Source organism: Vulpes vulpes, chromosome 2 (genome assembly GCF_048418805.1).
Source record: "Vulpes vulpes isolate BD-2025 chromosome 2, VulVul3, whole genome shotgun sequence".
Classification (NCBI taxonomy): Eukaryota; Metazoa; Chordata; class Mammalia; order Carnivora; family Canidae; genus Vulpes; species Vulpes vulpes.
This window is the reverse complement of record NC_132781.1, coordinates 56,715,238-56,728,643: the sequence shown is the minus strand read 5'-3', so window position 1 is coordinate 56,728,643 and position 13,406 is coordinate 56,715,238. Positions and strand designations below refer to the sequence as shown.

General features: G+C 47.7%; 1 protein-coding gene across 11 annotated transcripts in view; it reads left to right on the top strand.

Annotated features, from left to right (window-relative positions):
* MVB12B (multivesicular body subunit 12B) overlaps positions 1-13,406 on the top strand; it is a 187,366-nt gene that overhangs the window by 95,671 nt on the left and 78,289 nt on the right. For all 11 annotated transcript variants that reach the window (XM_072748598.1, XM_072748596.1, XM_072748599.1 and 8 more), the window contains one exon: positions 9,834-9,928. In XM_072748598.1, the coding sequence (XP_072604699.1) occupies positions 9,834-9,928 (95 nt within the window). The remainder of the gene's footprint in view (positions 1-9,833; positions 9,929-13,406) is intronic.

Below are 13,406 nucleotides of genomic sequence, written 5' to 3'. Positions count from 1 at the left end.
CTGGCTGGCTATCTGGGCACTGTCACCTTCCCACCATGCTGTTTCTATTAAATCAAGATTCATTTAAACAGAAAGTATCAAACCCTAGGCCTTCTGGACTTAATAATTTTGTCTCTTCCTTTCATCTTGTCCAGAACAGTTAACATGAATCTCTTGGGTCATCTCATATTTTTATTCCTGCCACATATATATTTTAAATATATAAATATATATATTTACATATGTATATTTTAAAATCTATTTATTAGACACAGAGAGAGAGAGAGAGAGAGAGAGAGAGAGAGGCAGAAACATAGGCAGAGGGAGAAGCAGGCTCCATGCAGGGAGCCTGACGTGGGACTCGATCCCGGGTCTCCAGGATCAAGCCCTGGACTGAAGGCGGCACTTAACCACTGAGCCACCAGGGCTGCCCTCCTTTATATATATTGACAAACACTTTATACCTCTGCCATTAGCCCTGCAAGGTGAATATCTTAGCCTATTTTGTTCTCAAACTTTAATATCTTCAAATATCTTAGACTATTTTATTCCTGATCTAAATTCTTGGTAATAGTTATTTGCCTGGCCTTTGCAAGTAAGTCTCGTCTTTCTTTTTTTTCCCGCTTGTGAAACTTTATTAACTTTCTCCAGGAGCACCTTTTTCTTTAATGGAGCATACCATTGAGACCAAGCCTTTGTTCTTTTTCTTACTGTTCCTCTTAGGGCAACCTCACCAACTTCAGACGTCAGGCTTTTGCAAAGTTAGGTTCAACATGTTGCCCTATAATAGTGGTTTTCAAACTTTTCGGTCTAGGACTTTTGTTATCTTTAAAAATTGAGGATTCCAAAGAGCTTTTGTTTACATGGCTTGTGTTCATCTAGAAGTACCTTATTAGAAATTAAAATTGAGAAAAATGTGAAGCATACAAGTATGCAAGACCTCAGAGTGATGATCTCATAAGTCACGCAGCTTCTGAAAACTTTCTGGGGCACCTGAGGGCTCAGTTGGTGAAGCATCCAGCTCTTGGTTTTGACTCAGGTCCTGATCTCAGGGTCATGGGATCTAGCCCAGCATTGGGCTCCCTGTTCAGCAAGGAGTTGACTTGAGATTCTCTCCCTCTGCCCCCTCCCACTCATGCTGTCTCTCCAAAATAATTAAATAAACTTAAAAAAATTCTTTCTGCTTGTGAGAGGAGAGCAAAAAAGATGAGCGATATCTTAGGTTTTATTATGAAAACAATCATCACCTTATGACTCCCTGAAAGTATCTTGGGAAACCCCACCCCCCACCTCCTGAGGTCCTTGGAGCACACTCTGAAAACTGCTGCCACCAAGGTGATTTTAATATAACTGTCAGCCCCAGAAAAACAGAATGAAAATTGTAGTTTCACCACAAAGCTTGCTTTGTAAACGTGCATGCATGTATGTTCACATGTGTGTGTATAAGAGGTGAAAGGTTAGGGGTGCAGTTGGTTAGGCGCCTGCCTTTGGCTCAGGTCATGATTTCTGGGTCCTGAGATCGAGTCCTGCGTTGGGCTCCCTGCTCAGCAGGGAGTCTGCTTCCCCCTCTCCTTCTGTCCCTCTCTCCTGCCTCCCACTTATGTGCTCGCTCTCTCGCTATCTCTCCCTCCCTCCCTCCCTCCTTCCCTCCCTCTCTCTCTCTCAAATTAATTTTTTAAAAAAGAGATGAGATATAAAAGTGACATCCATCTCTAACCATGAGTCTGCCTCTGCCTTACCAGCCACCCTTCCCTTCATGCTGCCCTCTGACAGTTTGAGAGGACAGCAGGCATCACTGCTGCCTGGGCAGAGCCATCTTCATTATATGTGGCCACTGGGTCCAGAAGATTAATGGTAACATTTTAAAAATTCACACAGACCTGGAGTCAGCACTAGAAAATACAGATTTAAATTAACAAGGAAAAAGCAGAATCCCATCAAAGGAAATAAATCGTGCTGGCAACTATTGTCACCTAATAAAATGTATCCTATAACTGAAGGGCTTTTATACAGAGCTGTCTGCAGCTTAGTGGCCATGTTAATTGAATAAGGTGCCTAAAACTGACTTGGGGGAAAAAATGAAATTTCCCTCAGCATCTATTTAGCCAGAGCTGTTGTCAGGAGCATGTGTGATGCTGACCTGTTTGTTATACAAAAGCCAGTCCCTCCTGCAGAGAGAAGTGATCACCCTGCAGGGTGTGCCTCTGTCCTCTGCCCTGTTCCCTGGGTAGAGAATGGGGAGGGGAGCTTGGTTCAGCCCCCACCCTCGCAAGATTTAGGGGCTCTTCTTGTAATTCTCTGGTTACCAGACAGATTTTGTAATAGTAAGCCATCATTTGAGTCAAGTGGCAGAAAACTCTGGCCTCTGGTGGTCAATTTGTTCCAGTGGACCAAGGCCTACTGGAGATGGTACTAGAAAGTCTTCATCTCTAAATACCTCCCTAGGTAGAGATGGTTTCCGGAGTCTTTGGGTCTATCTCTTGGCATGCTAGCAATCTTCATGAACTCTCTTAAAATTTGAAACACATTGCTCTGCTTATGGAGTAATCAACAACTTTGGGGCCCATTGACATGATTTCGCTGAACTTACTGTCCACAGGGCACCAGCAACCACCACACTCTTAGACTGCTCAGTTTGGCTGGAAGCCATGGAGTACCTACTCGTTTTATAGCCCCTCTGGATTGGGTACTTCAGAAGAGCTGAGCATCTCGTGTCCATGGTCTGCTGCAGTACCTGGCTTCTTTCTTCTTTCCTTTGCCATTAGCACCCAGCATCATTAATGGTGTGTTCCTTTAATCTCTTTAGATGATTAGGCTATGGGAAAGAAGCCAAGGTGTTGGGTTAACCAATCAGAGCTTCAAGTGTGAAAAATGAGGATATTATATCTCTTCTTGCTAGATGCTACAGTAACAGGCATGGGCTCTGGCTATTAGTCCTCATATTTGAAATGACTTAAAATACTTAGACAGCTGTATTCTAATTTTTTAACCAATTCCCTGTTGTTTGATATTTGATTCCAGTTTTTGGCATTATAAGCACTGCCATGATGAATATATTTACCCTTTTAGTAAAAATATTCATGAATCAGGGATGCCTGGGTGGCTCAGCAGTTTGGCGCCTGCCTTCAGCCCAGGGCGTGATCCTGGAGACCTGGGATCAAGTCCCATGTCAGGCTCCCTGCATGGAGCCTGCTTCTCTCTCTCTCTCTCTCTCTGCCTGTGTCTCTGCCTCTCTCTCTGTATCTCTCATTAATAAATAAATAAAATCTTTAAAAAAATATTCATGAATCGGAAATAGCCGCATTTTCCAATTATCCAATCCTGTCCTAGGAATGAAAAAGAGACAAGTGGGAGTTTTTTGTGTAGGTTTCCTCAGATGATCTCAAAGTACAAGACCGAGTTGGATTCACTCATTCAGGTATTAGGCAATCTTATATGGCTCTCATTTTCTCAAGTACCCACTGTGTGCAAGGCACTGTTCTAGGCACTGGGGTATGTTGAAAAGTGTAGTAGAGATCATGTTCTGGTGACTTGTGAACAAATTGATAGTACTGTAGAGTGGGAGGGGTCTACAGAGAGGAAAGTGGGGTGTCATAAGAGCAACTGGAGGCAAGGTACCCCAGAAGGCATCTAGGGGGTACCCTGCCTGGGGGAGGAGCCAGCCAGGAGAGCTGGGGGAAGAGTGTTAAAGGCAGAGGAAATAAGTACAAAGGCCCTGAGGCAGGAATGAAAGTATAGAGAGCTGATAAGGTTAGAGGATGTGAGTACAGGGACCATGAACAAGACAAATTCAAAGAGGAGGGATGGGCTGCTCTACATGGTAGCAAGGTGTGCACTTGGAGGCAACATGCTGTCACTTGAAGGGCACCCGGCTCCTGGGGGTGGTGCTGGGATTTGAACCTATGCCAGGCTGACTCTAGGGTTGGTACTATTAACTGCCACCACTGCTCTACCTCCTGGGTATGTGGTTGAGCCACAGGTCATCCAAATCTGTTGCTTTTCCCTTTATGACATGATATCAGAGGGACTGTGGCCTGCATGCCAGGGTCATCAAGCTAGTAGGTGGCTGAGATGTTGAGTCCTTGGCATCATCCCTTTCAAAAGAGTCTTGAGATGGACTGTGCAGTCCTCACTCTGTATACCTGACAGTCAAGATGATACAACAGGTAACTTTCAGATAATAGTAACAACCCCCAGAGGACACATGGACGAACCTTTTCACTAATTCCCTGCTTTCTGTTGGTCAGCTTTACCTCTGAGGGCCCCGTTCCCTGCTCTATTGAGTGGAGTTAACTATTCCTATCTGAAAAGGTTGCCAAGAGGATGAGGCGAGGAGTGTCTGTGAAGGAACCCAGTGCAGTGCCTGGCATGGGGTTCCCCCACTCCGGGGAACTAGAATCTCCTTTTGCTCTGAGACTCTGCTGATTGCAGAGCCTCCCTGGTTCCCATTGTCTGTCACTTTCAGGCTAATCTGACACTGAAGTGCCTCTGGGCCACTTCTCCTTCAGCAGGTGACCCTCTCTTCCTCTTTAACCACAGGTTATCTGTCCCCTCAGCTCCAACTGTCCTTTCTCATTAAGGGAGGCTTTGCTGTGCTTTTTCATCCTCCCGTCTCTGTGTCCCCTCCTTCCTGTGTCCAAACAACACAAGTGAAAAGCAGATGTTTGCAGCATAGCAACTCTTCTCTCTAATGCTGTCCCTAGTCCAGGGCCTCTCTCCTCTCTGGATGCGGCATCATAGTCCCACTAAAGCTGGAGTTTGAGTTGACTTCATTTTAGCCCACCACATTCCTCTTGAGCTGTTACTCCATAAAAGATACAGTCAGGTCTGCAACTCAAATCTCTTTTAATTTCACATGTACTCTGTCAACCACACGTTGTCTATAGGAGATCAGAAACTTGCTCTCTATGCCCCACCACCACCATTCCCCATTGCCACCACTGATTTCTTCTTACATCATACCTGTTTTCTTCCAGTGCAGAGAGGAATGGGGTGCATGGTATAATACAGAGACCTCTTGAGTCTGATTGGCAAACACATATGTGCAAAAATGGAATAATAGATGCTATAGTAGTTTATATCAAAAAGATACAGAGGTTTTAATGGAGTAGATTCAACACTTGATTTGGTAAACACATGTTCAATAGTTGTCTGCTCTAGGTCAAAAATTGTCCTAGAAAATGGGGTACAAAATTGAAGAGCTTTGTCCCTGCCCTTGAGGAGGTCACAGTCATGTTAGGAAGACAGGCTTGTATCAAATGCTCAAGTATCTTGTGCAAACTGGAGAGAAGGGGGACATGCAGGCACCCAGTGAGCCTGGAACAAGCCCGGGGAAATTTGTACTAAAGAAGGCATGTTTAGGTGGAGTCTTGAGGGATGAATGGGAGTTTGGAAAGCAGGCAAGGAAGAAAAGGAGAGGGACACCTGGGTGGCTCAGTGGTTGAGCACCTGCCTTTGGCTCAGGTCATGATCCTGGGATGGAATCCTGCATCAGGCTCTCCACTGGGAGCCTGCCTCTCCCTCTGCCTGTGTCTCTGCCTCTATGTATGTGTGTCTCATGAGTAAACAAATAAAATCTTTAAAAAAAAAAAAAAAGGAAGAAATGGAGAGTCTAGGAAGGGGAGCAGCCTGGATAAAAAGGCAAATGCATGAACAACATGCAGCATAATCAGAGATTTACAGGACTTTCCCTCTTCTGGGTTGAGGGAGAAGTAGACAGTGACAAGAGGCAGAGTCAGGAGAGACAGGCTGTTGTGTGAGGACAGCTAAAGTCAGAGGATGGCTAGGGATGAGGGTGCCAAGGGAAGGCATGTGGAATGAGGAGAAAGCTCAGCCAGAACCCTTATAAACTGCAATGTCTAAAAATTTGAAGGAGCCAGAAAGGACCATCTGCAAGGAAGAGAGGCTGGTCAAAGGGAGGGAGGGTTGCAGAGCACATCAGCCAGGCTCAGTCAAATGCCCCAGAGAAGCAGGAAAGTTGAGACCAGGGACTGCACATCGGGTGGGGCAGCTAAGGGGCCAGACACCTTGATTTCTCTGGTATAGCCTTCGTTTTTAAGTCCTGTATACCATAGAATTTTCCCCCAGACTGTTTGTTCGGAATGTTGTAGTTGAACACTTCGACAGGAACTGTGAAGGGTCTACATACAGTAAGTGCTCAATAATTGCAGTTTCATGAGAATCCCTACTGTAAGTTGCTGCTCCATTCCTGCCTACCATGGCATCTCAGTTTTATTTCCTCACTTGGCCACAGGTAGACAATCTTTTATTTTTATTTTTTAAAGATTTTATTTATTTATTCATGATAGACACATACACAGAGAGAGAGGCAGAGACACAGGCAGAGGGAGAAGCAGGCTCCATGCAGGGAGCCCAATGCAGGACTCGATCCTGGGTCCCCAGGACCATGCCCTGGGCCCAAGGCAGGTGCTAAACCGCTGAGCCACCCAGGGATCCCCTTTTAAAATTGCAAATTGGATCTTGTCACATGTCTACTTAAAAATCCTTCTGGATCAAGTCAGAGCTCATGCAGGGCCCCACTGTGCTGTGGCCTCGCAGCCATCTTCAGCCTGGTCCCATTCCTTCTGGCCTTCAGGCTCCGGCTACTCCACCTCCTGCCAGGTTTTCCCTCCACCAGACTTCCTACCACTTAGGAGGCTCCTTGCGGAGCCTGGAGCTCCCTGCTCCCATTCCCCCCTTCGCCCCCAGCCTGGCCATACTCAGTTCTCCCCCAGCACAGCACTTCCTGTTGTCCATGCATGATCCCATTTGTAAGCAGGTGTTCCTGTAACTCTGTGGGCACTTTCATGCCCCACTTGCCCTACTGCAGGGCCAGCTCTGTGCACACAGGGGGCCCTGCCTGTCCTGCCAGTCTAAGGTCCCATCTGCATTTTCTCCTGCCACACTCTCGGCCCATCTTTAACTGCTGAACAGCTGGGCTGACCCTGTTTTCTAGCTTCTGAGTGGCTTCTTTGCCATCATTCAGGTCTGCCTGTCTTCCAAAGTTCTGCTAACACCCACCTGCTCCACCCACCTTCCTGAATGCCTCCAGCCACTGGAGGAGCCACTGCCCTGGATAGATGTGTGATGCCCTTAGTTTGGTTGGATGCACCTTTTGAAATTGGTTTAGAGATTTTAAGGTATGGCAGCCAGCCCTGGAGTGTAGCTCTTCCATGGCTTCTGCAAGTCCCCTCACTGTGGTACACTGGGTGTCATAGCAGCATCCATCCACCTCAGCCAGCTTCACGGATGTGCAGCTAGCACCATCCCACCAGGCTCCAGGCTCAGAAGGGCCCTAAGTTTGGCGTACTGCTCTGCTGTCACCATTTTGAATATTTGAACCAGGACCTCACATTCTCATTTAGCACTGGGCCCTGCACGTCATGCAGCCAGCCCTGCACTCATCTGTAAGGCAGCACGAGGAGCCAGAAGAGACTGTGTGAGTTCTGCATCCTTGGAGGCCTGGCACATGGTGGGCACCCTCTGCAGGGTCACCTGTCATCATTTTAGCTCTGCTCAACCACAACCACAGTCAATAATTCATTCTTCTGTTTGCTTGGCTTCATTGACTAAGTGCTGTGGTCAGAGGCGTTGATCAACTGTGTAAAACCCTCTGCAGCTGCTCCTTATCCTCTCAGGGTCCCAAACCTGGCCAACCTTCAGAGTCACTGCTGGAGCTTGTTAAAAATAGATTTCTGGCTGCACCCCCAGCCCACTGAACCGGACTCCCCAGGGCTGTGGCTGTGAATCTGGATTGTTAGCAAGTTCCCAGGCAGCTCTAATGCCTTCGTTTGTGCTGTGATGGGCAGAACAGAGTTAGGAACCCTTATCCTAGGGGATGAAGTCTTACAGCATGGCCTTGGTGGGTATCTTTTCCAACTGGGCCCCAGTCTGCCTTTCCAGTCTCACTTCCACATGTACCCTGACCCTGCACCAGAGTGTTGGCTTTCCCTGACTCCCCAGCGAGTCCCTTTTACTCCATTAGTACCCATGTCCTCCTCTGAGAAGGTGTCACTAGAAACCCAGGCCCTTCATTGGAACCCATGTGCTCACTCAGCACCCAGGTGTATGTCCTGTTGGATATGGTGATTTATTTCTGCACCTTGGTCCCCTATAGCCTGGAAGCTCCTTCAGGGAACTCACCTCCACATTCTTAGCTAGCATCAGTAATGAGCAGACACTCAGATTTGCTCCACACATGTCAGAGTGTCCCTATCCTTAGGTCTGCTAGCTCTGCTATAGCCCTGAGTACTACCAGTGCTCGGCAAAGCTCCCTGCCCCTGCCTGGTTGAGCCAGGCTGTTCTGTGGCACAGATGTTTGTTTGTTTTTGCTGCTCACCCTGCAGCATGGGAAACCATGTGCCTTTACAGTCTCTGGTGCTCATCTTGTCTCCGAGAGGCTTCTGCTCACTCCTGGCTCTGTGGGACCAGAGCTTGCCTAAAGAACCTTCCCTCCCAGGAGCCTGTATGTACAAGAGTCATTCCTAGAGTTCATGTATTGGCTGTATGTAAAATAACACGTACAATATAAAACTTTCTTTATATAATAAATGCTCCCTTCCTCGGACCTTTCCCTTCTGGAAATGACTGAGTGTGGCCAAAACTCAGGCTACCAAGCTAGTTCAAGCCAATCCCCAGTCCCACCAGTGCGAGGCTTTATTGTTGTTTGTCGCCCAGACCTGTTGTTGTTGTTTTTTTTTTTTTTAAGATACTAGGTTTAGGGGATCCCTGGGTGGCGCAGTGGTTTAGCGCCTGCCTTTGGCCCAGGGCGTGACCCTGGAGACCCAGGATCGAATCCCACATCGGGTTCCTGGTGCATGGAGCCTGCTTCTCCCTCTGCCTGTGTCTCTGCCCCTCTCTCTCTCTCTCTCTCTCTGTGACTATCATAAATTAATTAATTAATTAAAAAAAATACTAGGGTTTTTTTTTAAGATTTTATTTATTCATGAGAATACAGAGAAAGAGAGAGAGAGGCAGAGACAGAGGCAGAGGGAGAAACAAGCTCCATGCAGGAAGCCCGACGTGGGTCTCGATCCCAGGTCTCCAGGATCATGCCCTGGGCTGAAGGCGGCACTAAACCGCTGAGCCACCTGGGCTGCCTGAGACCTGATAGGTTTGAAATCTGTTCCCTATCATTTTCATCTTTTTTGCATTTGCTAATGGCAGCTGATGACCACACCAAATGTATTCTTTACTTTGACTGAATACCCACTCACGCTCTGTGGGCGCCTCGAGCTTTCATGGCCAACACCTGCACCATAAAAGGCAGTGCTGGATCAGTCCAAGGTGATTTCCTGAACACCTACTGTGCGCTCCTGCCGGAGGGCAAACATACACACATAGCAGTACGGAAAAGCCTGCCATTCTGAGTCTCAGCAGCAGTGGTTTTCGTAGACTTGCATGGTAACAATAACATTCATTCGCAAAGTACTTCTCATGCCTCCTCCTCAGTGGCCCTGCAGGACAGGAATGAGAGCCATTGGATGGATAATGAAAGCAAGACATCAGAATACACCAGGGCTCCTGTTCCGAGCCCAAGTGTTCTGCTCCTGTTGGTGTGTTTTGCCCAGTGGGCAGAGATCTAGACGAGGTCGCCAGGCTCCTTCAAGAGCTTGGCACATGCCATAAGGCTTGGGAAGCCTTTTCCTCCACTTGGATGTTCTTCTTAGAATTGAAAAAGGCAGCTGCTGATGTCTGGAAACTTCTGAATTCCCTGGGGGGATTCGAACTTTTGGGGTTGGGGGGGACCACCTCCTGCTCTGTGCTGCTGTGGGCTGTTGGTGGCACGGGTGCTTTCTGAGCCTTTGGGGAATGCTCTGTGCGCCCTTTAACTTCCTTTCTCCTCTCTTTCTTAGGCACATCTCACTAACGCTCCCTGCTACCTTCCGAGGCAGAAACAGCACTCGGGCTGACTATGAGTACCAGCACTCCAATCTGTATGCCATATCAGGTATGTGGGGCCTCTGCTAACGGCCAGCTACTGTGTCTATGTCTCGGGCACCACCTCCCTCCGCCTGTCTCCTGGCATTGAGTGGCATCTCTCTTACTTCTCTTTTTCACCCTGCAAGGAGCCTGTTTCCTGTGGAGATCAGCCCTTTCCTTTCCCTTGTGTCACCTCAGCACTTAACAAAGGGCCAGATACTCTGTGTTTTGAAACTAATGATGAAAAACTGTGTGGATTTCACAAGCTTGAAGGGAAATTTCCAGAGAATAGCCGCTGCATCGTTCACTTGCCAGAGCCAGGGAAGGTTTCCCAAAGGATCTTGGGAGCAGCACAGAGCTGAGGCCCAGTCCGCCCACCCAACCTGTGTCCAGGTCTGTCCTTACCACTCATTTCCCAAAGCGAGGTTTGCAGCTAGCAGGGATGGTGGTGGTCTCCCCTTCTGACCCCCATTGTAGGGGTTTGTGATTTCTTTTTTTTTTTTTTTTTTATGATAGTCACAGAGAGAGAAAGAGAGAGAGGCAGAGACATAAGCAGAGGGAGAAGCAGGCTCCATGCACCAGGAGCCCGAAGTGGGATTCGATCCCGGGTCTCCAGGATTGCGCCCTGGGCCAAAGGCAGGCACCAAACCACTGTACCACCCAGGGATCCCGGGGTTTGTGATTTCTGAACTCAGCCTTGAAATTAATGGCATTACCTTGGCAGGGACCTCAGCAGTACAAGTTTGCCCTCCCACCTTCACCCAGGGAGGGGAACACCTATGGGCCCAATTGCAGGGGGGAGATTCATTAGATGCCTGGCAGCACAGGTGACCCGCTAAGAGCCAAGAAAACCCACCGGCTCACCTCTGATTATCCTTGGCCTCTAGTCAGGGGCATTCGTATCTAAGGGGGAAGTGGCAAATCGGTGCCACTTACCAGTGCACATCCTTAATGGTGAGTGACGTTTTGAACACGGGAACATGGCATTCATTCATGTACCATAATGAATCCGTTATTTAAAAGATAATCTTTTTTCTAAAAATTGCAACTTGGGGTTACTAAATAGATGAAATAGAACAATGGTATAATTCATGTCAGTATCAGTTTCTCTTGTTATGATCACTCCCTAATAGGTTTGGAAGTATAAGCAAAAGCCAGTTGTTCCCTTTCTGGGTGGGGAAAAGGAAGACCTGGGATGTTCTCAAAGAACTTGGTACCCAGCCCCACTCCAGGAGCATGTTGTCTCAGAAAAGCACCTCTAGGGAGAATTTCTTCTGTGCTGTGGCTATTTCAGCAAAGTTGACAAGGAGCATAACAAGTATGGAAAGATGACCTAGAAAAGCTGAATATTTCCCCAGATGCTTTGTGACATAGTGGTGCAAAACAGGTCTGTGAAATCCAGCAGGGCAACCCCGTTCCGAATGCACATAAGGAAAGCTCAATCAAAACATGATTTTTTTCCCTCCAGCTTGCAAATTCTCTTCCAGCCACAGTGTTCAGCTATCCCCGCCTTACCTGGGTTCTCTGATGGCTTTCCCAGCTGTTGGCATTTCTGCAGTAAAGGGCCTACAGAGTGAAATCTCCTCTGGTTTGGCAGGAATGTTCCTGTCTGCCTCTGGACCATGGCCTCCTCGTCCCGCAGCTTTGATGAGGTGTTGTCTGCATTCATTTCAGCTGTTAGTTTAGCAATACCAGGGTAACAGCCTCAAGACACAGGGGAAGCCATTCAGAAACTTCCTGTTACATTTATGTAAGTGGCAGTCAGTTGGATTTTTATCTTCCAAGCAGAAGTAGTTGAGGCTGCCTCACATCAGCAGGCAGCCCCTGGCTCCTCAGCGGCTGTAGGCACCAAATTGCTCCACCAGGGCTCGAGACTGCTTTGTTGTCATGCTGCCAGAAAGAACCCGCAGGACCTGCCGGCTCCATAAGGCTGCAAGCTCAGCACTGGGCAATCCTGGTATAGCTGGGAAGCCTGCCCACCCACCACCGGCTGCCTGCCTGCGAGCCGTTCTGCTCGAAGAGAACAGAGACCACCTCTCCCCCCCACCCCAAGCAGTATTTGGCATTGAGTGGCACGTCTCAGTTTGGTACTGCAAAGTTAAGGTTTCAGTGGTTTATTCCAAAAGCAGTCAAGGCAAAAGTGTGCCCCAGGCCCTAGCCCTTGCCCAGTGCCTGATGCGTGGTAGCTGGAGCTCTGCTGGTATTAAATTGAATCATCAAACTGTTCTCCTTATGAACCAGCTCTGGCACACATTTGCCACAGGCTTCAAGGGCTAAGCCTTTGGTACATGCTCCCAGTACACTCTGGATCATTCCTGAAAACATTTATTTAGGGCTCCCTTCATTTGCAGGCCCTTCCTAAGTTAAGTAGATTTCCAAACTGTCATTTTGGAAAGTGAGCAGCCCACATTTAACTTGTATGTGTGGTTATTTAAATATTTATATTTCAGTGCTTTCTCAAAGGCATACTTGTTAATCTGGTCCTTCTCCTATATCTTCCACTGAGACTGTTCACATCTGTCAGGCCTACAGAAGGAGGGACAGTGCTCAGAGGTGCTGGATTAAGGGGAGGAGACATGACAGAGTTCAGGCCCTAGCACGCAGAGGTGCTCGTGAACTGTTGATGGGAAGGAAGAGAGTCTTTAGCTCAGTGTCTGCCCTGCCCAGGAATACCCTTTCTGACCTCTGGGGCAGGTGATCATCCTGATGTGCTGTTGCTTGCATGCCTTCAGTGTCTGGGACCATCACCTCCGACCAGCCTGTTCCATCTCTGCAAGGCCCTCTCTGGTTCAGCTGGGCTCTTTCTGCATGTTCGTATCCATCCAGCCATTTGGGGTATAGATGCGTTCCATCAGCCAAAATGTGCCATCCGTTGGGCCAACAGTTCTCTGTTGCCCACAGAAGTGGTGTGAGGGGCTTCTGCTAACTCAGTGCTCAAATCCAGAGAAGCTCATGTCCCTTATACCCTCATCAAAGCCTGCCTTTGCCTCACACTTCCACCAGTAAAAATTCCTTCTGAAAAATACTTAGAGGTGTACGAAAAGGTTTATCCACAGGATGAGCACTGTTCCTTCTTAAAAATAATACTTAGAAAAAAGGGTTAAGGGATGGAACCCTTTTTTTTTTTTTAAGATTTTATTTATTCATGAGAGATAGTCAGAGACGGAGGCAGAAACAGAGGCAGAGGGAGAAGCAGGCTCCATGCAGGGAGCCTGATGTGGGACTCCATTCCAGGACTCCAGATCACTCCCTGAGCCAAAGGCAGATGCCTAACCACTGAGCCACCCAGGCGTCCTGGGTATGGAACACTTAAATGTCCAAAACAAAAGCAAAGGGTTAAATTATGAAACGTCCTTCTAATGGCCTTAACTCTTCAGGCATCAGAAAATGATGATTTGGTTAAAAAAGTGTGGGTGAATGTTAGTAAGTGACAACCAGAATGTGCAATGTGATCGCATTTTTAAAAATATCCAGGAATGCCTGGGCAGCTCAGTTGGTTGAACATC